Source organism: Prunus mume, linkage group LG7 (genome assembly GCF_029339155.1).
Source record: "Prunus mume cultivar Tortuosa linkage group LG7, ASM2933915v1, whole genome shotgun sequence".
NCBI lineage: Eukaryota > Viridiplantae > Streptophyta > Magnoliopsida > Rosales > Rosaceae > Prunus > Prunus mume.
In genome coordinates this window covers 12,208,542-12,231,200 of record NC_142704.1, presented here as the reverse complement: position 1 = coordinate 12,231,200, position 22,659 = coordinate 12,208,542, and the positions used below count along the sequence as shown (strand labels likewise).

Sequence of the window (22,659 nt, the reverse complement as noted above, 5' to 3'; positions counted from 1 at the left end):
TGTTGATGGAGCTCTAAGATGTTGACATCTGTCATCTCCAGCACTCATCTTTGTCTTTGTGAGTCATGCGCCACGTGTATTTTATGTGAGATCCAAGAGTTGTATGGGTTAACTTTGACTAGTCAAATCTTGAATTTCCTACCGTTGACAAAAAATAGTGAATTTTTTTTTCGCCAAAATTTCAATGTCCACAGGTCCATATACAAAGTCCCCAGAAAGAAAAAATAAAAATACAAGTTTATTACAAGATACAAATTTGGACTTGGCACTGGCACTACATTCCTCGTGGACCAAAGTTTGGAGACCTATGAAGATGATGGTTATAATGATGGGGTGATGGTGATGAACGTACATCTGGCCGTCCTCTGCCATTGGGTTTTGCAGTTTTTGGCTTTTCCTTAATGGCATTTATCTTTTCTAGAGTTACGAGAACTTCCTCCATGGAGGGTCTGTTTTTGGGATCAGATTCTAGGCATTTTAGAATGAGCTCGGCTGCTTGGCAGGCAGCTTTTAATGGGTATTGATCTCCGAGCCCTGGATCCATTATTTTCTTTAGCTCCTTCTTCTTGTGAAGAGAAGGCCTTAACCAATCCACCAAACTGTGCTCACGAGAGGGTCGATTGTTGTCAAGGGCTCTTAAGCCTGTTAGCATCTCCAATAATACCACACCAAAACCGTACACGTCGCTTTTTACGTACAAGTGACCTGACAATTTTCATGCAAGTGTTAGTTAAAATAATTAAAATTTTGTTGTTGTTAGGGAAAAATGCTTTATTAAACAAACATTATAAGAGTATACAGCGGAGATAATGACAACAACCAAAAACCACGTGAAAGATTTGATGAAAAATAATTAGGACAAATATTAGAGAAAATAACTACACCAAAGACACAATATTAAGCAATATAAGGGCAATAGGCATTCCATGCTGTTAAATTATAATCAGCCTCTGATAAATTAAAATTGATAATTAGCCTTTATTTGCAAGAGGGCGTGATGAGATTTGGTTAGGCACACTAAGGAAGATGATCTCTTTTCTTAATTTCCTATCTTAATTATGCATATGGATGAAATTATTCCTTGTCGCATATTTCGGGACCAAGAAAAGTTCTGTAAAAAATAGTTACTTAAAAAGTCTTGACGTACGTAGAATTTCGGGTTGACATGGGGCAAGAAGGAAACAAAAGTCAATTTATTCGTTTTCGATCAACCACTAAGGTACAATACCTAACGTTGAAGTATATCGTGCCCAACTACTTGAGAGAGATTTTAATCTATATCTACATATATAAAAGCAGCATGCCTTTTGTATAAAAATAAAACATTCAAAAACTTCGAGAATGCCCATGTTTAAAAAAAAAAAATTAGAATACCATACAATCTAAAATAATGAGGGTATAATAATAAATAAATAAACGAATTTACTGAATTACAAAAATAACTCCACCCCATATATATATATATATATATATATATATATCTCCCTACTACACCCACATTCCTCTCTTTATATATATATATATATATATATATATACACACACATATTACCAAGAAGTTTGAATTTGGATTATTTTAATCTAAAAATTGTTGAAAATAAATAAGTTTAAGAGTAGAAATAGGTATGAATTTGGATTAACATATTAGGAAGTTGGGTGAATTTTGTAATGGTGGACAAGACACCATATCATATGGCGGATTCAAGATTCGAAAGTTAGATGGGGAAAACTTACATATTAAACTCAACAGAATGAGTGAATTTCATTAATAAACATAAAAGATACACAGGGGAAGTAATAAACCTTACCTTAAAATGCATCTCTATACATACCAATATTTTTTTATATAGAAAGAATTTAAATAATAATAAAAAAAACCAACAAATTAAATATCTCAACAAAATTACTAAAATCAAAACCTTAATTAATTTTAACAAAATCCCCAAATTATAATTCATCCCTAATGTTAATCCCGAGAATACTCGACTTTAAATTAAAACTATAATTATATATAAAAGAAGAGAGAATGAGAATAATACTTTTTATTGACGATGAGAATAAGAAGATGTTGTTGCTCACCCAAGAAGAGAGAGAGAGAGAGAGCGAGTTATGACGTATGTAGGTAATTTTTATTTTTAAAAAAATTTGGGATAGGCAGGCAACCATGCTGCCTTGTGCACAAAACCGGCCCCATATAGATAAGGTTTTCGTGTGAAAATTGTCAAAGTAAGAGAGTGAATGTTGACAGTTTCATGACATTTTCGTACAACTAAAAATCATTTGAAAGTCAAGTCACAAAATTGAATACTTTTACTTGGCCAGCAGCAATAGAATAGAAGACTTGCTTAACCCATAAGATCAGGTGATCCCTAAAGTCTGAATGTATTCGTGTGGAAAGCGTCTATTGTTGACCAAGACAAAGCCGACATAGAGTTTCCTTTTCCCATTGAATCAAGGAAGTAGGGAAAAAAACGTGAAGTTTGCAAAATGAAAGTCAATTGAGACCTCTCTCCACCTCTCTCCAATAGATTGAGTAAATCTTGGTCTGGTAATAAAAGTGACTGCCTTATTGCTAGTTAGGAAAATTTTGAAGTAAAACTTATACTAGCTTTTCCTTCGAAAAAAACTTATAACTCAAATGGTTAAGAAAGTTTACGGAAGAAGTTATGATATTACCAGTTGCGACATATTCCGGAGCTGCATATCCATAAGTTCCTATAATGCGTGTGGTTACGTGGGAGTTGCCATTTATTGGGCCCACCTTTGCCAGTCCAAAATCTGAAAGTTTTGCATTGTAGGCCTAGTTTTGAATAATTCCCAACAAGAAAGAGAAAAAAAAAAATCAATAATCAACCAAAACAAAAGTAACAAAAATTAAATTAAATTAAAAACGAAGTATGACAAAGAGTGGGTACCGGATCCAGCAAAATATTGGAAGCCTTAAAGTCACGGTAGATGACTTTTTCTGAGGTGTGCAAAAAAGCAAGACCTCGTGCAGCTCCAATTGCTATCTTAAGTCTTAATTCCCATCCGAGTGGTTCTTGACCTTCTGCAGAATTCATGCATCAACAAAAAAAGCAAAATTGTGTTATTATTAATACTAGCAATTTTTTTTACTTTCCAAATGAAAATGCAATAGAAGAAAAGCTTGCATGCCCATGTGCAACGTGTGTTGAATTAAATTAATGTTATTATTCTTTTTTTTTTTTTTTACATTTAAAGTAGAACAGATAGTTTAAACAAAAGGAGAAATGGATTTCTCATACACACAACACAACTATGATGTTGTGGGGATTCGAGCCTGAGACATTTGATATACAAGTTAAGGCCATTACTTACTTCTGAAAAGGTGGTTTTCCAAGCTTCCCTTTTGCATATATTCATAAACAAGAAGGAATTGATTTTCTTCGCAGCAATATCCCAGCAGCCTAACAAGGTTTGGATGACGATACTTCCCCAAGAAATTCACCTCCGCCTGCACACCACACCACACCAATGCACAATGTTAATCATGACCCATTTGCTACCTTAAAATTAAAGCATGCAATCATTGAAGTAATACGCGCTCGATGAACTAATATATATTAGCTAGGGTTTTATACTAGTCAACAACATTGACTTCTTGAGTCAATTATTATGGCCTTGTGTTATTTTATAATGGTCAAGAGAAAAAGAAAATAAACTCCCATGTACTGCTTAGTTTTCCTTGGCCGGCCAAATTAACCCTAGCTAGTAGCCAAATATATATATATATATATAGCTTTATATAAAATATGTATCCATATTATCATCATCATCCCTAATGAAATAAATTAATTAATAAAAACTTGCCTGCCATTCTTGGAGGCCTTGATAGCTATCGGGGTTGGACTTCTTGACGGCAACGGCCATGCCGATGCCGACCCGGGACGGAGCATAGGTGTCCTCGTTTACCCATCCCTTGAAAACCCTACCGAAACCTCCCTCACCCAGTATTGTGTCTGGTCTGAAATCTCGAGTGCACTTCTTCAGCTCAGCTAAACTAAACTCTTTCAACTTTGGTACCTCAGTTTCCACACTTTCCCTTGGAGCTGCTGCATCAGGAGCTGCACTTTTTTCTTCAATATTATTATTGCTGTTGCCTTTGCCTAATGCCTTGCTAGCATTTTTTGGGGTTATTCCACTACTTGTTTTGCCACTACTATTCCCGGCAGCCTTTTTGATTCCTGCCAATCCATTTTGCTTGCTATTGTTTCTAAATGTTGCTGCATATATATGTATACACACAATTAATTAATTGATCAATTAAAGGCATCAATCAAGAGGGCTATGTAAATATATATACCTGAGGTAGACGGGCTATGGTTAGTCACAGGAGCTGCATAACAATTTCCCATGGCGATCGACGGATCGATCGATGATCACTCTCCCTCTGTCTGATGTGAGGTTGATAACTTGAAGTTGGTTAGCTTGCTATTTAGATATCCAGATATATCTGTGGTCTTCTGGGTGTGTCAAGTTCCTGGAAAGGGAGGGAGAAGCAACAAAGAAATAGCCAAGGAAGAGAAAACTTGCTAGCTAGTTTGTATGGATATGACTATGAGACTTTTTTTGCTTTGGACTTGTACTCACAGACACTTATAGTATTTTTTGTGTTTGTGTCGCTTACTCTCTTATTCCCACATCTTAATCAATATACTCTTTTCTTGCCCAACATTTGTGCTAAATTAATAGAAAGGAGAAACAATAAGTGGACTGAAAGCGCAGGTTAACGAATTAAGACAAAAATATAATAAACAGGTAGTGGAATACAAAGGCAGGTCAATGGCAGCGTCACATAGACGAAACACTACCATGCGTGAATTTCTTCGGCGGTGGGGCCCATTGTAGGGCTCATTCAACAATGGGAATGTGATAATCCAATTTCATGATAAGCTCAACAATTCAATTCAAGCGACTTAATTCCTTATGAATAATACTAGTTTTACCATATTTTTTATATCACATTTTCATACCATATGATGTGGCAACTGATATGTACATATTATATCATGTAAAATACTAGTTTCTTTTTTTCTAATTTTATTTATTAAAATACACTTCATTCATTTAATTGATGTGGCATATGATATGGACATACTACATCATATGGTATAAAAATGTAGGATAAAAATGTGGTAAGTGTTATCCATTATATTTTCTTCCACAATTACCAATCATCCTCCCTATATTTTTTCGTTAAAATTTAGCTAAAAATACACACAAATTATTTTAGGAGCTCTATATACAATTTGAACTCCAATGATACTCCCTAGTTTAGGGAGTCATATATGCTATAACTTTATTTATTTATTTTTTTTAATTAGTCAATCTCTATAAAAAAAATAGTTAGCATTAATTAAAGGTTTAAAATACTCATAAAATAAAGAAGCATTAAATTATCGGAAGCCACTAGGAATTCTTTCTCTCTTCTCAAATTTAGGAGCTTCTAGAAGTCTCCCTATTTTAGGAGATGGATAAGGAGCATTGTTAAAGTTGTATTTTTCAAATTCCTCCCTAAAATTTGTCTAAAGAGATGGTTTAGGGAGTTCATTGTGGATGCTCTAAGACTGAAAAGAGACAACTTCAAAATAAGGGTTGTTAGCGAGATATGAGGATAGGGCTTAGGGGTTAGGCACATTTCACCATTGGCCTGTGGGTTGAAGTGGGCTGGCTCATGCCCGATGGGCCAAAGCCTAGCTCGATTCATAGCTTAGGCTCTATCAGCTCGGTTTGCTTTTGGGTTGAATAAGGCCTAGGCTCAGGATTTGAAATTCTGGCCCGATCTACGGTTCAGCTCATTTAAGTCAAATTAGGCTCAGTTCAACCCTGCCGAATCAGAAGCTCATCCATGTTATGATAACATGTAATTAAATGTAATACCATACAATTTACTAATGTAAAGAAGAATGATCCTTAGTTAATGAACAACAACAAAGTTGGATAAACAAAAGAAATGTTAAAATGAGAAACATATTAGGGTATTTAAAAAAATTTCATTCCTTTTATTTTGTCGTGTCACTTTTTTTTTTTCATGTCGTTCTTAACAATGTAGTTCTTAACATGAAGAAGTACTTTGCATACTCATAATTTGTATGCAATAAAAGATATATATCAATGATTTGTGGCTTAATGAAAGAACTATTAAAATAATTGTTTGTACCATATCTGACCACCCACTCACGTCGTGACACCTGGAACACCCTCAAAGCCGAGACCAGCTCAACCGGGCCATACCGAATGTGCGTTCGCACGCTGTACCGATTCGGGGGTCGATTACGCACCATCACCCATTCGCTAACCTTCGCATGGTCTGCCGAGCAACTAACCATCACGTCAATCCATTTCGCCGATTACCTCGTAACTTCTGCCGGAACTCGCCGAGCACATGTCGATCTCCGAAGACACTCCCACGAATCCCACATCGAAACTAAGTGCTAAGAGCATCACATATGCTCTCTATAAATAGAGCCCCTTGGCCCAGCCAAGTGGTAAGACTTTCTGACTTGACTAGTGCTTCCACTGTCAATAGAATCGCTCTTAGTTATTAACTTTGGTATCGGAGTGCCTTCGGTAGGTACCACACCGGTATCCCCTCCTCAATTCGGATCATGCCCCTGCTCAAACCTTCGGACATCACGGAAGAAGGTCACTACAATCCTCAACCATCAGCATACTTGTAAGTTAGCCTAAACTCTTATCTGTTCAGATTTAGCGCGAACAATAATTAAAATAACTAAGATAAGTAAAATAACTAAATGTTATTGTGAAGCCTCCTAACGTCCTCTTCCAGCCCTATGCTAGTCTTCCTTTCTTGGAAAGAACTCATCCCCCAGTTATCATCTGGATACAGCAGCTCATCATCCAAATGAAACTCAAACAAGTCAGCGACATTGAAAGTGCGAGAAATCCCCATAAAAGATGCCACGTCCACGACATATGCATTATCACTAGCACCTCGTTTTCTATTCTTGTTAATGGCTCCCCTCATGGCTACTTCACCCCTTCTAGGGGTATTAGACAAGGAGACCCCCTCTCCCCTTATATTTTTATCTTATGCATGGAGCCTTTTATCAAGTACTGCAATTTTTTAGCCTCTTCGTCCAAGTCCAATATGGGCTTATTGTCCTCGCCAAGAGATTTTTGTATTTCTAATCTAGTTTTTGTGGATGACTATTTAATTTTTGCCAAAGCCACCACCATGGCTGCTAGAAACATTAATAAGTTGCTACTCTCTTTCTCTGAAGTGTCTGGTTAGAAAGTTAATTTACATAAGTCGACTGCGTATTTCTCTAACAATGTTGCAGCCAACTCAAGATCTAATCTCAGTAGCATTCTGCAAATTCAACATAAAGCCATTTTAGAATGCTACTGAGATTAGATCTTGAGTTGGCAAGTTGTCAGAATCAAATATTTGCAAAAAGAAATTTTTTTAGCTCTCAATAAAAGAAGTCCTCTCAGTTCTCAGCGTGGCAAGCAATTTTAGATGCAAGAACTGTTCTTAACATGGGAATCAGGTGGATTGTGGGAAATGGTAAGTCCATTCCTTTTTGGACTGCCCATTGGGTTTTTCCTTTCCCCCTCATTGATCTAATTCCTATTACCCAACGAATCTCTCTTAATCTTAATTTGGTTGTTGCTAATTTTTTAATTGCTCAACATTGGAATGCAAGCAAGCTCTAAGAAGTTGTTGATGAGGATATCATAGACAAAATTATTTCTATCCTTCTTCCTTTAACCCTTCTGGAAGATCAATTAATTTGGGGCCCTAACCCTAATGAAACTTTTTCTATTAAAAGTGCTTATAATGTGCAAGTGCAGGATGTTTCTTATCACCCTCAAGCAGCTCTTTTAAGAAAATGTGAGGTCTCACTATTCCCCCTAAAGTCAAAAAAATTTCATGGTTACTTATCAGGAAAAGGCTTCAAGTTCGAAACCATTTACATCGCTTTCTCCCCCAGATTAACCCTGAGTGCCCCTATGTAATTCTCACAGGGAAACCATTAATCACCTCTTCTCAACATGTCCCTTTGCTCAAAGTGTTTGGAGTTGTACCAACCTGGTCCCTGCGCTTTCTTCTCCAAATTTTGACTTTCTCACCTGGTTGGGTACACTCACTTCTACTACTACCTCTAGAGGCCCTGACATCCTATCCAAAGCTTTGCTGTTATGTTGGCAGATCTGGGAATCTAGGAATAATATGATTTTCAAAGACATCAACCCATATCATGTTCGTGTGCTTATTGTGGCTCGGCAGGTTGGTTTGGACTATTGGCACCAAAATTTCAAGGATGTGGAGGGGCTTAAAACACCTATTCATATTAAATGGAAACCACCCCCAAAGTGGATGGGTCAAATTGAACTTTGATGGTTCTATCCGGAATGGTTCAATGGCTACTGGTTTTGTTATTCGAGATTCTGATGGTCATGTTTTATTGGCTATTGCTAAGAACATTGGTGACAATACCATTTCTGTGGCAGAATGTACTACTTTACGGGATGGCCTTGCGTATGCAACTCATAGAGGGTGGCATAAAAGTTCTTGTTGAAGGAGATTCTAAGCTTATTATTGATTGCGTTAATCAGAAAGCCTTGGCCCCGTGGAGTATCAATATATTGATTAAAGATATAGTGCTTATCAGCTCCTTTTGTAATTCTTGCTCTTTCAGTCATGTCTTCCGTGAGGCTAAATTCACGGCTGATGCTGTTGCTAGCATGGGCCATGGGCTAAATCCTTCCAAGCTTTGGGAGTCGGGGCTGCCTCTGAACTGTTTATTCCCTTTCTTTTTCAACCTATTGGGGCATGCGTGCCCTCGTGGTTTTATGCTTGTAGTTTTCCTCTTTCCGCATTAAAAAAAGAAGAAGAGAAAAAGGTATGAGCCAAAGCAAGAAGGTTTTTGTCACAATATTACTCTTTAAAGACCCTTGATATTATTGAAGCAAGTTTCAAGAATATCACAATTAATTTTTAATAGAGTATCTGATAGTTACTTGATTTGCAGCACTCAAGACTTGACTCAAAAGAAGAGGCTTGATAGGAAGTGAAGAAAAAGGAAAGCAAATCAATGAAATAAAATCATATCAGACTTTTATAAATAAAAAAAAAAAAAACGTTTCCAATGTGAATGCATGAAAAATGACATGTCTTACTCTTTAGATCAAATAACTCATACGTGTTAAGTCACAATTATAGAATTCGGGGATTGCTGAAATGTTTCAATCTTGCAGTTTCTGGAAATCAGAGACATTAATTTTGTTTCAACCTTAAAGCTAATTGACACTTCCAGACTAATACAAAGTTCTAGGACATGCCAACACAATTTCATACTAACTCATAACTTATAGTTTGAATCTTCTTCTCTTCTTTGTACCCAAAAAAAAAAACCTTATAAAAGAACAACATTCTCTGCCGGCCAAAAATTATAGTGTGAACGTATCACTGGAAAAGTAATAAAAAGTAGCAGCCTGATGGCGTTGGGCCTTTTGGACTGAACCATATAGGAGTAAACTAATAAACTAATAGAAAGGTAGCAGCCAACTGGTTCTTGTCTTCTCGACGTAAAAAACAAAAAAGCGTTTTGTCTTCTAGAAGAAATTATTTATAAAAAATGCAATCAATTATCTTTCGACAGCGGAAAAATCTGGATCCATGTTTCAACACCTGTTACAATATCGGGTGATTCTCCGAACCATGCAGACCTCTGAAATACCAACAAAGAAAAATAAAGTAATCTATCAGTCACTGGATTGACCTCGCAAAACACATGATATAAGAAAGATGGCCTGCAATCTTGCTGGATCCGAAGAGCATGCGCCTCAGTAGTCATTCAAATTGTACCTGGATTTCTTTCGGGTTTTCTTGGTGAATAATGATGATTGGGATTGACGGCCCACCTGTACAAGAGAGAGAGAGAGAAATTCTTTCTTCTTTGTTTTTTTTTTTGGGATCGGAAGCAGAAAAAGATCTCAACGCACGAAATTCCATAGAATCTTCTTGAAAAAAAAAATATTAGTGTGGGTCTTGAAGTGAATTAGTCATGCATGACGTTTTCTTTTTCTAACGTTGACCCGGTCTGCAGATTGCCATTAATCTTTAATAAAAAACAATACGTAAATGATAAACTTTTTTAGTGGATGTCAATAAAGTTTCTGATACCATTTGGAAAAGTAGACATGTTTCTTAGTCTACATACATTTTGGCCAGACAAAACGCATTCACCAACTTCTTAGTGGAGAAACAACAACCTTATTCACGGCTGGAGACAAATTATCTATTTTCACTTTCAACACCTTGTTGCGTATATTTCTAATGTGGGCCCTGCCAAAACGAAAAACAACAGACAAAGACAAAACGATAAATTAGGGGAAAACACCTGTAAAGTAACATTGGTATTGTCCCATGAATTTCGTGATTGCAGACAAAAGTGCTTTTCTCTGTTTGGTTCTGTTGTTCTTGGAAACATAAATTGGTACATCCTGTTACCGGCAGAAAAATTTGTGCATAAATTGGTATATCCTGCAATGTAGCAGAAAAACTTGCGTAATGATGGTTAGTCGGACATAGCAAAACAGTGATATTTTCGTTTTACATCAGTATTTTTGCTTATGTACGGTTTATCAACACCAATACACGTTATTTACTTACACTACTACATGTTTCCAGAAAACCATGTGGTTCTGTAGGTGAAGCTTTAGCTTTATGCTTAAAACCTTCAGGCAGGTGTTAATCACTGTAATGCCTAAAAGTCTCCAGATCATTAGAGATGTTCTGGAAGAAGAAGAATAGCCAAACATCACTAGTATCAGCAAACTATTGTCATGAATGAATAACTTTATAAACAACAACGGTCAGTCAGATTTCATCTACTCTCACAGGCGACTCACAGTAACATTCCTCTAACGGATAGCATAGGGAATGTCATATATTAATTTTTATAAGAAAAATCCATGTTTGTCCTGTTAGTCCAACGGCAATGGTTACCTTTTTCACAATCTATATTGACAAGCACATCAATTTCATGATGATCGGAGATAGCAAGAAAATAAGAATCAAAGTCCGGAATTAACTTCATTTCCTTCTCTTTGGAAACGGTTGATATACATTGTTAACTCAACGGTTACTAACTTAAGCTTTCGAGATTCAATGGTGGTCTAACATGGTTACAAAGCTCTGAAAGCAAGAGGTTCTGGGTTCAAAAGAACCGAAACCTCCAAGTCTCGTTTTTCCATTCAGTTAACTTGTAGGGTAAAGGATGCAGTTATTTGTTTTTTGATCTAACACAAAACTCTTCCTCCTTTGACGAAACAGAGACAAGCTTTGGCACCAATAGAAGACAGTTTATGACCTCTAAATCACAACTAAAAGAACCTGAATTTTAATTTACCAAAATGCTACATGTCCAAACCCAAATATATATACATACTTGTGCACATTTCTATACCAATTCTTCACGTGTGTATATTACATTGGTCTTCAGGGCTTTTCTTTTTCTTCTGAATTTGACAAGGGCAGGCACCTGAAAGCACACATTTGGAGCACGTTACAACAGCTAGTATGGAAAAATTATCAATAACTTTCCTAATCAGTCATTTACACACAGACCAATGTCTAAAACATTGCCATTTACAATACACAACACAAATTACAATAGCTGCAAATAAAAAAAACGAACAAATGGAAAGGAAAGCGATGATGAACTGTCATTATAAATGTTGCTGTTGCATTGAATCACAGCACAACATGAGACATCAAACTTGCATTTGGGAAATCCAAAAGAGCATGTTCGCCAGACAACATAAGTTGATGCATTTATGATCAGGGACTATCAAACAATCTGCTTCCCCTTCACTCAGGAATCAAGAAATCTTAAACAATGCTCGGACAACACGATACAAGCCAAGTAAATAAAGAAATTATGCATGCAGCAAAAAATATCATTTTTTTTTTTTGAACTCGGACTTGAAACTGGGCACAGCGGGTGGGGAGTGGGGTGTGTGTGGAATCCTACAATGAAGGAAACTCTAGAAAACAGCTAATTAGTTACATTGAAGAATTGAACCCCAGACAATGTGGGAGCAAACCACAGGCCTGATCAGTACAGTATTTTTGCACTCAATACTAAACGAGTGAAACAATATCCATTGCTTGGGACAAAGTTCCTTCAGATAGCTATAACATAAGAAGGGCAAGGTCCTTCAGAATTGAACCCCAGACAAAAATATATACATGTACAAATGAATAACAGAGCTGCTTCTGGGACAAATCAAAACGATACGGCTCTTATCTAAAGAAAAAGAAGTTGATACGATACTTCCATGCTCTTTACTTTTGGCAATAAGGAATAAAACCCAGTGACAGAATTCAAATGATCTGAGAGGGCTTGAAATCTCCTTTCAATGGAGGATCATAGAGTAGCTGCTAACACCAGATAGAGGACAAAAAGATTACAGTAGGATCCTCTCATGCTACTCAATAACCTATGCTAATGGTTTACGCAGGTGAAGTTGACGAACCAATTAAAACATCAACCACAATGTGGAAAACAAAGATATGAGAACCTTTTTCCTTCTTTAAATGTTTTTTCCGGGTTTAGAAAAATTTATGCATGCAAAGCAACATCATATATGCTTTACCAAACAGTAATAATGACTATTCTGTTTCTCTAATTATGGAAAAACATGTGTAAGCAAATAAAGCCAAATTTTTTCCAAAATGTGATTTGCCTTACATCTATCAGAGTACAGGCAGCAGGTTGTCCCAAATAACTTTTAAGCAAAAGTTTTACTCGTTCTGCAATCTGACTCCGGAGAGAAAAAATTCCTGTTCTGCTGTGAAGGTGATGATGAAGAGGGACTATGCACCCCAGCCTTACGAAGGTCTGGTTTGTAGCTCTGTGAGGCCAAATACTCAAGTGCTACAACAATATCGCCTATAAGAGGACGGAAAGTTGGTTGCTCTTGAAGACACATGGCAGTAATGGCAACAGCATGATGCAAACAACGAACAGGGAAGCGTCCTTGCAACAGAGGATCAACTAATTGAACAAACTTCCTCCGGTCCTTCAAAAATGGACGAGACTGCATTTATGAAAACAAAGGTGTTTGAAAAGGATATCAAGAAATAATCATAAAAAAATTGTTTCCAATATGAAATTTTAGAAATTCCACAAAGGTATATGAAATTCAAAATCTGACTGTCGAGAAAGCAAGATAGAAAGGGAAATAGAAAGATACTCACCCAAGATACTAGGTTCTGTTCTCCTGGCCTCTTAGAGCAGTCAATTGCCTTCTTCCCAGTAATCAGCTCCAACATAACCACGCCAAAGCTATAAATATCAGATTTAAGTGTCAATTTTCCACTCATGGCATATTCTGGTGCACAGTACCCGTACGTTCCCATCACTCTCGTTGAAACATGAGTTTTGTCACCCACAGGTGCAAGTTTAGCAAGCCCAAAGTCTGAAAGCTTTGGATTGAATTGATCGTCCAGCAGTATATTTGCTGATTTCAAGTCACGATAGATAACTGGTGGGTTAGCTTTGCAGTGGAGATATTCAAGGCCCTGTGCCGCACCAACAGCTATCTTAATACGAGTATCCCAACTCAGCGGCTCTCGATCAGGACTCAGATCTGAAAACATAAAGCACCGAATCTGTTAGGTCAAATACAATGGAAATATAATAATAAAGAAAAGGGGCTGATAAAGAAAGATTATATGATGTATTTAGAGGTTATCCAATGTTTCCTTAAGCCATCCTCAATAGCAGGAAAGGTATTACTGAAGTTGAGTTAAGATATCGCTTCCGTAAATTAATAGAAAGCCAACATACCAAAAAATAAAAAGTTAAATAGAAATCCAATTCAATGATCCAAAATTCAATTTTCTACACTATTCCTGTCAACCGACATTTTTGATGTGAAACACCCATACTTTCCCAATGTGATAAATATACAGCCATTTTATGGGCACCTAAAAAGAACCAGGCTATCCATAGACACAAGGGACTGTATAAAGGAAAATAAAATCAATTAGAAACTATAAAATGGATAAGAATGTACTGTCCTTAACCATCAAGATACTTACCAAAGAGATGATCTTCCAAACTACCCCTTGGCATGTACTCATAGACTAAGAGTCTTTGATCTCCGTCAGTACAGTAGCCAATCAATGTGACAAGATTAGTATGGTGTAGTAGGCTTAACATGAGAACCTCCACAATGAATTCTTGAAACCCTTGAAGACCATCATGATTAAGTTGTTTAATTGCGACAACCTGGTCATAGAAATCAAAAGCTGCACCACATAAACATTGAATTCAACATAGTCCAACAAATGATACGTGGACAACATCTGGCGGCTCAAGTTTTCATCCATCTAATGAAGGATATAAGGAAATATATTAATTCTCTAAAATAATTCATTTTTCTTTCATTGATAACCAGCAATACATATCACAGTGCATAACAGTTTCCTTATAAAATTTCATACAACTATTAATGGAGTAACAGTAATACGAACGTTGGAAAAAGCCCTGCAACTTACCTGGCCTGCATCAAGCCGGCCTTTGTAAACCCTTCCAAAACCTCCTTCCCCAATCAAATTCACTTCCCTAAAGCCTTTCGTGGCTGCTGCAAGTTCGCGAAATGTGAAACTACGAGCACTTTGCTGCGTGTTGTTACCACCCTTTCCTTTTCCCCTCCCACTCTCTGCACATACATAACGTAACTCAACTCCTACACAACTCAATTCCACAAGCACAGGAAAAAAAAACATATGCTGAAGTTCAAAATTTCATATGATGTGTGTTAAATTTCCAACCATAAAAATCAGAACTGAGTGGAGTAAACAGCTGAATCTCAAATTACACAAAACTAGGATCACAATTGCACCAAACAAAGAATTCCAATTCAGAAAAATTCTAAATTTCATGAAATGGGTACTTACCAGTATCATCAGAGTGCCCTCTCCCTTTCCCACTACCTGCAATTTCGGCCAAAATACACTTACATTCAACAAATCAAACCCAAAAAAAAAAAAAAGAAGTTCCAATTGGGTCAAAAACTAAAACTTAAAAAGAGTAATTGACAGACCTGAGGATCGAGTGCCATTATCAATTTCGACCTTGCTGACATCTTTCCGGCGAGGACTGAAGCAACTAAAGCAACTCATACCTTAAGCTTCCATGTATATAACTAATCATACAAAAACTAAAAAACAAAAACCCCAACTCTCATCTACAAACAGATAAGCTTTTGTCCTCTCTCTCCTCCCTAGCCGGAGAGATTCAGAAGGAGAAACCTTTACGCGCCCCCGACAACAAAAAATTCCCACTAAATATAAACCCAACTGGATATGATTTTAGATTTAGATGCCAACCACTAATATCAACCAAAATACGCAAATAAATTGACAAAATTAGCAAATCATTAAATAAACTGCCCAATTAAATTAAATTAAAAAAAAAACTATCAATTCGCCGAATTGGCTTTTTTGGAAGGAAATGGAGGGCACAAACGAGATAAAATAAATCAATTTGACAACGCGTACAGCAAGAAAAGTGGTTTTTACGCTAAATTTTGACGAGTGAGCTCTGCTCTGTGCTGCAAGCTAACGCATTTAGCGGTGGCCTAAAATAACAACTGGATTTTAGGTTCCAATTTCTAATTTTTATTTCAAAAAGAAATTGAATTTTCATAAGTTTTAATAAATAATTTCTGACGTGGGTCCCATGAACCTGTGCTGTGTTTTTGGGGCTCTGAATACTTTGCATTTATGGTTTCTTCCGAGTATTATCTCTCCATCGTTATCACTCCGATTTCTCTTCTCGCATTTAAACGTTCCGGTTGGCTACTGGTTTGATATTACGTTGTTGCCCTTGTGGTTTGGTTCAATTTACCGTTGTTGACACTGACATTGAGCAAGTTTCGGATTCAACTGACTCGCTTTTTCTCCGACCGACATTGGATTCCGATTCGTTGCTTCTTTATACGCAAAAAGGCCTCAGTGCGATGACGTATCGTCATCCATTTCTGCTACCGCGTGGGCTACTCCTGAAATTATGTGGGCCTAATTTATTATTTTATTTAAATTCTTTTTGTTTTGTAATAAAGGCTTCGGTTGGTAAGCTAGATCGGATTGAATTGGATATAATAAACTGGACTGATTGGAATTTGATACAAACACCAAGTTGAGATTGTAAGACTGGAGTAAAAATAGCAAAATTTATAAAAAAATTATAATAATGAAGACAATTTGACTAATCTACCAGTAAGAATCACGATTAGTCGAAAGCCTCCTTCAAATTAAATCTCAAAAAACAAGGCCTCCTTCAAATCAGTTCTAAAAAACAAGCCTCTTTCCCATTAAATCTCAAGAACAAGGCCTCCTTCAAATGAGCCGAAAGCTTGGCCAGATCGACTGGAAGTTGCAACGATTTGTGCGACGTCGATGTTGTTGCAGTTCCTTAGGGCCTTGGTGTTGAGCTGGTTGATGAAGTAGGGAGGAGGATGAGATATGAGTGTTTATGAAACGGCGTCGTTGCATCAAAATGAAGATATGGTAGAGGGGAAGAGATCGAGAAAGAATAAGAGAGAAGGCTACAAACCAAACTAGAGGCGTGCTCTCTGTTGCAAGACAACTCAGCTGGCTTCAAAACCCATGTCTACTGATGGGTTTTGGAGCATGTCTTATTATGGAGTGGTGTCCAATAACCACATCCAATCTCTGATGCATATTAAGCCCACCAAACAATGGCTAGGACCAACGGCTGTTTTAATTGAATAAGTGACATCCAGTCCAGCGTACCAAACGAGCCTACGTCGGACTATATTAACTATTTTTGTTGGATAGTATTAATTTATTTTAGAAAGTACTAACTGTTTATCTATAATATTATAAGGTGTTTGTTGCTGTTTTGGATAAACAGTCTATGTCTTCGTCTTCTTCCCCTCGAGCTTTGCACATCGTTTACTGGGCATCCTACCCAAGTGCGGCAAAAAATGGTGGCGTTTTGATGATGGGTTGGGAAATCGGCTGATTTGTTTATTGGTTTCATAGAAAGTGGGGTGGGAATTTGATGGGACCATTCAAGAAACAGGTGTTTAAGTGTATGGGTTTCGGGTTGTGAATCAGATTTGATAATAGGCAAAGAGAGAGAGAGAGAGAGAGAGAGAGAGAGAGAGAGAGAGATGGGAGTAGAGAGCGGAGAGGAGAAAGAGGTCTAGACGATGGAGAGAGAGTGGTTGATGAGCTGTGGTTGTTGGGTATGGCCTAGAGTTTGGGGTCAAGGCAGAGGGAGAAGAAATCGTGTGGGAGGGGTTCTAGGTGGTTATTGGGTTGCGGTTTTGGGTTCGTTGAGGGTTGAAGGGTGATGGTCATGGGGGTGAAAATAAAATCGGGGAGGGGGAGGGAACACTGGATGGTTGCGATATAGAGGTTGAGCAGAGAGAGAAAAAGAGAGTTTTTTTAAAATAAAATAAAAAATTTGGATTTTTTTAATATTTTAATCATTTTTAAATTTTTAAAAAATAAATTTTTTTTGGGTCCCATAGTGCCATGTAGGCAACTAACAGAGAGATCTTATGGAAAACCTAATAGTGGAATCATGTTGTAATAAATTTAAAAGACCGGTGTATGTTATTGTAAAAATTGAGAATATAGAGACTAACATGTCTTAAGGGTGTAATCATAAGGTACTAAACTATAATTAACTCTTCTTTTTTAAGGTAATAGATAAGCATTTAAAGACCCTTGCTTTGATAGTCATGCTAATAATGACCTCACAGCCAAGCTTGACAAGTTGTTCCTCTTTATCAACTTCATGAGCTCAACCTAGAATTCTATCTCGGAAAGATTAGTCCATCCTAGCTCAATCTCGTCTCACTTCCTATATTGAGCCCACCTCCACATAATTAAATATTCTAATAATTTAAAATAAAAATAAAAATATAAAAACTACATTAAACAATTCTTTAAAAAAAATTAAAATTAAAATGTTTAAAAACAGAGAGAAAAAAAATCTGCACTCTCTTATTATCTTCCTCTCTCTCTCTTTCTCTTTGCCTCTAGACACACCCCGTCCTCTGACCATCTTCTCAAAAACAAAAACCCCAAACAGCCACCGACTAGTCCCATCTACAGCATATGCCCAGCCACCACTTCCTGCAACAAATCCGATCCGAATCCCCACCTAATCACCCAACTCACAGCACGCACCTAGAACTTGAAAATGTTCTCCAGAAATTTCACCATCCCCACCCCATCTCTGACCACCTCCCTACCCCAACTCCAACACCTCTTCCCTTAGCGATGGCCCACCATCAACCTCTAGCACCTAACCCCAAATCACATACCCCATTCCAACCACCGTTGAAACCATACAAACCCTACCCACAGATTCGCCCCTCCTGACCCACTCTCTCCTTCTCTTCTATTCCTCTCTCTCCCTATCTTTTTTTTTTTTTTTATATATATAACCAAAAACAATAATCCATATACAGCAAACCAATGACAAGCGTTACAAATGGAGTGCACTACGCAGACTAAAAGCCATTCAATTAGATCCCATAAGAACCTATTGAGTTATCAACTAACCATAACATCTAATCCTCATGTTTCAAACACTGAAAACGATGCATGAAACCCCATTTCTATTTCCTCCTCCTCTCTCCCTCCTTTCAAAATCATTTCCCACCGTTGATTTCTTCCCAGTGCCCCCAATCAAAGAGGTGCTCTAGGGTGGGTCCTGATTACTAGGTTTGAGTAAGGCAAGCAATGGGTTGTGTCGTGTCAAGTTCGTGTCGTGTCAAGATTATATACATGTCAGGACTGCTCAACACAAACTTGACTCGTTTAATAAACGTGTCATGCACTGGTTAACCTATTAAGTTCTCGAGTGGGTTGACCTGCTAAGTGGTAGCAACTAAAAGACATTAGAAAAATGAAGAATAAACAAATAAATGGGTCAGTGGGTTGGCAGGTTACACAGGTATTTTAGCAGATTAGAGGGTTACATAGGTATTTTAGCGTGTTGGAGAGTTGACCCACCATGACCCGTTTTGTTAAACAGGTTACATATGTATTTTAGCGAGTTGGCGGATTGACTTGAAACCCACCCATTTATTAAACATGACATGGCAGGTTGACCTGAAAATGACCCGAATTTTAATCGTGCAGGTTGAATCCGCTAAATTCTCGTGCGAGTTTCGAGTCGTGTAATGGGTCGTGCCCAAAATTGCCACCCCTAGGTTTGAGGGTTGGGGAGATCGAGGTGGGGCTGTGTGGGTGGGGTAGCGGCTGGGGGTTGGGTGGGTAGGGTTGATGTGTAATGAGGGAAAGAATGTTGATGCGTTTGATTTTTTTTAATTGAAGAATTGTTTATTATTTATTTTATCCACATGGAATCCATGTCATTAAAAAATTGGGCTCCACTTGCCACGTCACTCACTCAATTGGTGGATAATGATTCATGCGTACGAAATTACAAAAACACTCTTGCCACGTCATCAAAGTTAATAGACTTTTGAATGAAGTTGACAACATAGGGTAAAGTGGGTCACCAAATCTCGATCAAGTGGGGTAAGTCCACTTTAAGTTTGAGGGGGCAATGTGAGATTTGACCGTAGTTTCAGGGGGCATTGGTGTAAATTAGCCTATTTAAAATAATAATTTTATTTTTCAAGTTTCAATTTTTAAAACCCAAACAATAATCTATCTACTTTCAATTTAAATGTACTTTAAATAAAGTTATTGGCCTCTTTTTTCAACAAATAATAAATCTTGTCACTATATACATAATTGTAAAAAATATTTAAATGAAGTTGTAAAAAAAATTACAAAAAAAAAAAGAAGAAGCAATACTTATGTCAAATTTGGCATATAAGCCACATTTAGTGGCCCGATGTGAACATGGCCCAATCCCATATGGTCTAGGGTCGTGGGCTTGGCCAAGATTGATGATTTTCATAAATAAAGGCCTGACAATGCCCATTTATGAAATAGGCCAACTCTAAAAGGGCTAGTCCAGCCTGTTCCACACCTTTAGGTGTGACTTACAAAGCCCAAGTTAGTAATTTGCAAGTGAAAACAATATGGTTGGGCGTAGGCCCAATTATCCAAACACTTAGCATGTTCGAACGATAGTCTTCTTCAAACGCAAGACCTGTCTACTTAATGGTTCTTGGTTAAGGGACTGTTTATTTATTAGGAATAGAGGAAGTAAGGAATCGGGGAATTTAGGAATCGGTATGAGAAGAATCATTCTCATTAGGCTGTTTATTAACCATATGGAATCAGTACTTGAATGAAGTTGATTTCCATTGTTATTGTTTACTAATTCTCATGCATCAGATCCTAAACTAATTTGATTACTTGCCTTGCACATGTAAATATATATTTTTCACCTATATAATAATATAAGACATTATATAACGAGTGATGAAAATACTAGTATATAATAATATAAGGAATATAATAGAAAAAAAAAACGACACAATGATAAGAAGCATAACAGGACAAGCAGAGGAAAGCAACCAAAGTGAAAAGGGAAAAAATTTGCTTTTTTCAACAGTGATTAATAAACAGCCATTGATTTTTTTAAACAAAAAAAGCTTCAAAATTTGGTTTCTTCATTTATGGGATGGAAAAGCATAACAAGTGTCAATAGTTTTTGTTTTATGTTCGTATTCCTCCATGTTGTGGTGCTAAACTAATCAATTTCAAATAATATTGAACAATATCAAATAATAATAACCTAACTTGATAATATTCAAGTGGCGTTTTTCTAGGGTTGGAGTGTTTTGTAATTATCTTAAAGTGGTAAGGGTATTTTTATAAAGTAGTAAGGTAAGAAAGGAAAGGGAATCGGATCAATTACCGCTCCCTAGTTGATATGATTCTTGGTTTTGAGGGGATGTGATTACAGATTTTGAGGTGGGGCCCATGTATTTTTCATTCCTAATTGCAAGTAAACTCGGGGGAAGTTAGGAATGAGAATCATTCACTTTCTTCCCATACCCATTACGGATTTGTTAAACCCTTAACTCAGATTTGGAAAGCAGTGGTTGCTTCTTGGGCTAGGCATTTCATACTGAAAACAAGTCAAATCGGCTAAACCAGACCAGAGTTTGATTTATTTATTTATTATTTAATTTTTCGATGTGAGACCAAACTAAATCGAATTGACCAATTCGGTATTCGTGTTGCCTAAAATATCAAACCACTAGTTCACTTAAACTTAACTGACACCAAAGGATTTCTTGAACCTGTAACCTTTTTTCTATCAATGATTTTCCTAACCACTACAATAAGTGGCTTTCTTTTGAAATGTGGGTAAATATAAGATATTTAATGACTTTTAAAGGGTCCGTTTGATAACCATTTCAATTATAATTTTTAGTTTTCATTTTTTGTGAGAGTGAAAATGGGAGTGGGTGTGAGATTCAGTTTTTTATTTTTGTTTTCAGTTTTACTACTCCTCCCTTCCATCCTCCCCTCTGTTCACTTGGGATTTAAAAAGTACTGTGGGATGGATAAGTCTTTTGATATTCAATGAAGACTTTTAAATAATCTAAACAAGTCGTGTGGTATTCCATTAAGGGGTCGTTTAGTACGGCGAACTGTCATGAACTGGACTAAATATTGGGACTGTCTTGGATTGGCTTGGCCTGTCATAAGTTGGATAACACTTGTACTGCGTTTGTTGTATGTTTCATTGGACTGGGACTAAATTTTTAAAATACTTTGTTGACTTTTCTTACCAAATGAGACTTGCATGAATCCCTAGTTTATTTAATGCTTCCGCTCTTACTTTGATTTTATATTAGATATGACATGCTAGGTGATTTATACTCTCAAAGTTTAGTTGTCGAGTTTTTAGAAATCTCTACACAACACCATACCCAAAATATTCCATTCAGATGAACAGACATGCATTAAGCTCTTCATGAACAAGGTACTTCTTCCTTCAAATCATGTTGTGCTAATCTTCTTGCCTTGTTGTATATGTGTGGTTAATCTGCCCCTTTTTTTTTTATATACCAAAATACGAAGTGGGATTGTGTTCTCCACATCGATTTTGTTCCTTCCAAGAGATGAAACTATATTTTTCTTGGTTATGTTTATGTTGTTTGATTGCATATTTTATCTCGTTGTTCTTTTGTAATCCTAGTGGTGTAACGAAACAATATATATACTAGAAGTTATATATAAACAAGAATTGGTTTTGCTTTTAACGAATACCTGGTTCCTCTTACCTTTACTGGCTCAGGGGAATTCTTTGCAACTGTGGAGATATATTCTTTATTGTCTTCATTGATATTTTTCGCTATCTCACTCAAATTAATCCTTACCTTATCAACCTGTATCTCTAACTGCTCTGAAGTTTCTTTCAAAATAACTAATGCCTTCTTAGGGTATAACTCATATGTTTCATGCGAGATGCTTTGCATCTTTAAGGATTGTTCTTTGAAAGTAGCCAGAGTATGTTTTCAAGCTTCTTCTGATTCTTCACATTTCAATTTGGTTCTGCTTTTAACGAATACCTTCTTCTTCTTTTTTTCTTTTTTTTTTGTGGGTAAATTTTGACATTCATGTCTTTATATACTTTTAAAAAAAAAATTAGTTCTTAGTACGTGGAATGTTGTA

General features: G+C 36.7%; 2 protein-coding genes across 2 annotated transcripts; both read right to left on the bottom strand.

Moving 5' to 3' along the window:
• Window positions 1-144: 144 nt before the first annotated feature.
• On the bottom strand, window positions 145-4,604 carry LOC103336671 (putative serine/threonine-protein kinase PIX13). Its single transcript, XM_008239759.3, has 6 exons — window positions 4,324-4,604; window positions 3,831-4,243; window positions 3,339-3,474; window positions 2,915-3,048; window positions 2,676-2,799; window positions 145-705 (listed from the first exon to the last, which is right to left on the bottom strand). Exons 1-6 carry the CDS (start codon window positions 4,373-4,375, stop codon window positions 275-277), a joined length of 1,290 nt encoding a protein of 429 aa, XP_008237981.1. The 5' UTR covers window positions 4,376-4,604; the 3' UTR covers window positions 145-274.
• Window positions 4,605-11,278: 6,674 nt separating this feature from the next.
• Window positions 11,279-15,619, bottom strand: LOC148915481 (putative serine/threonine-protein kinase PBL21). The gene is made up of 7 exons (XM_089055778.1): window positions 15,108-15,619; window positions 14,962-14,997; window positions 14,560-14,723; window positions 14,101-14,290; window positions 13,255-13,646; window positions 12,746-13,094; window positions 11,279-11,533 (listed from the first exon to the last, which is right to left on the bottom strand). The coding sequence occupies exons 1-6, from the start codon at window positions 15,184-15,186 to the stop codon at window positions 12,786-12,788; spliced, it is 1,170 nt and encodes a 389-aa protein (XP_088911904.1). The 5' UTR covers window positions 15,187-15,619; the 3' UTR covers window positions 11,279-11,533; window positions 12,746-12,785.
• Window positions 15,620-22,659: the final 7,040 nt, after the last annotated feature.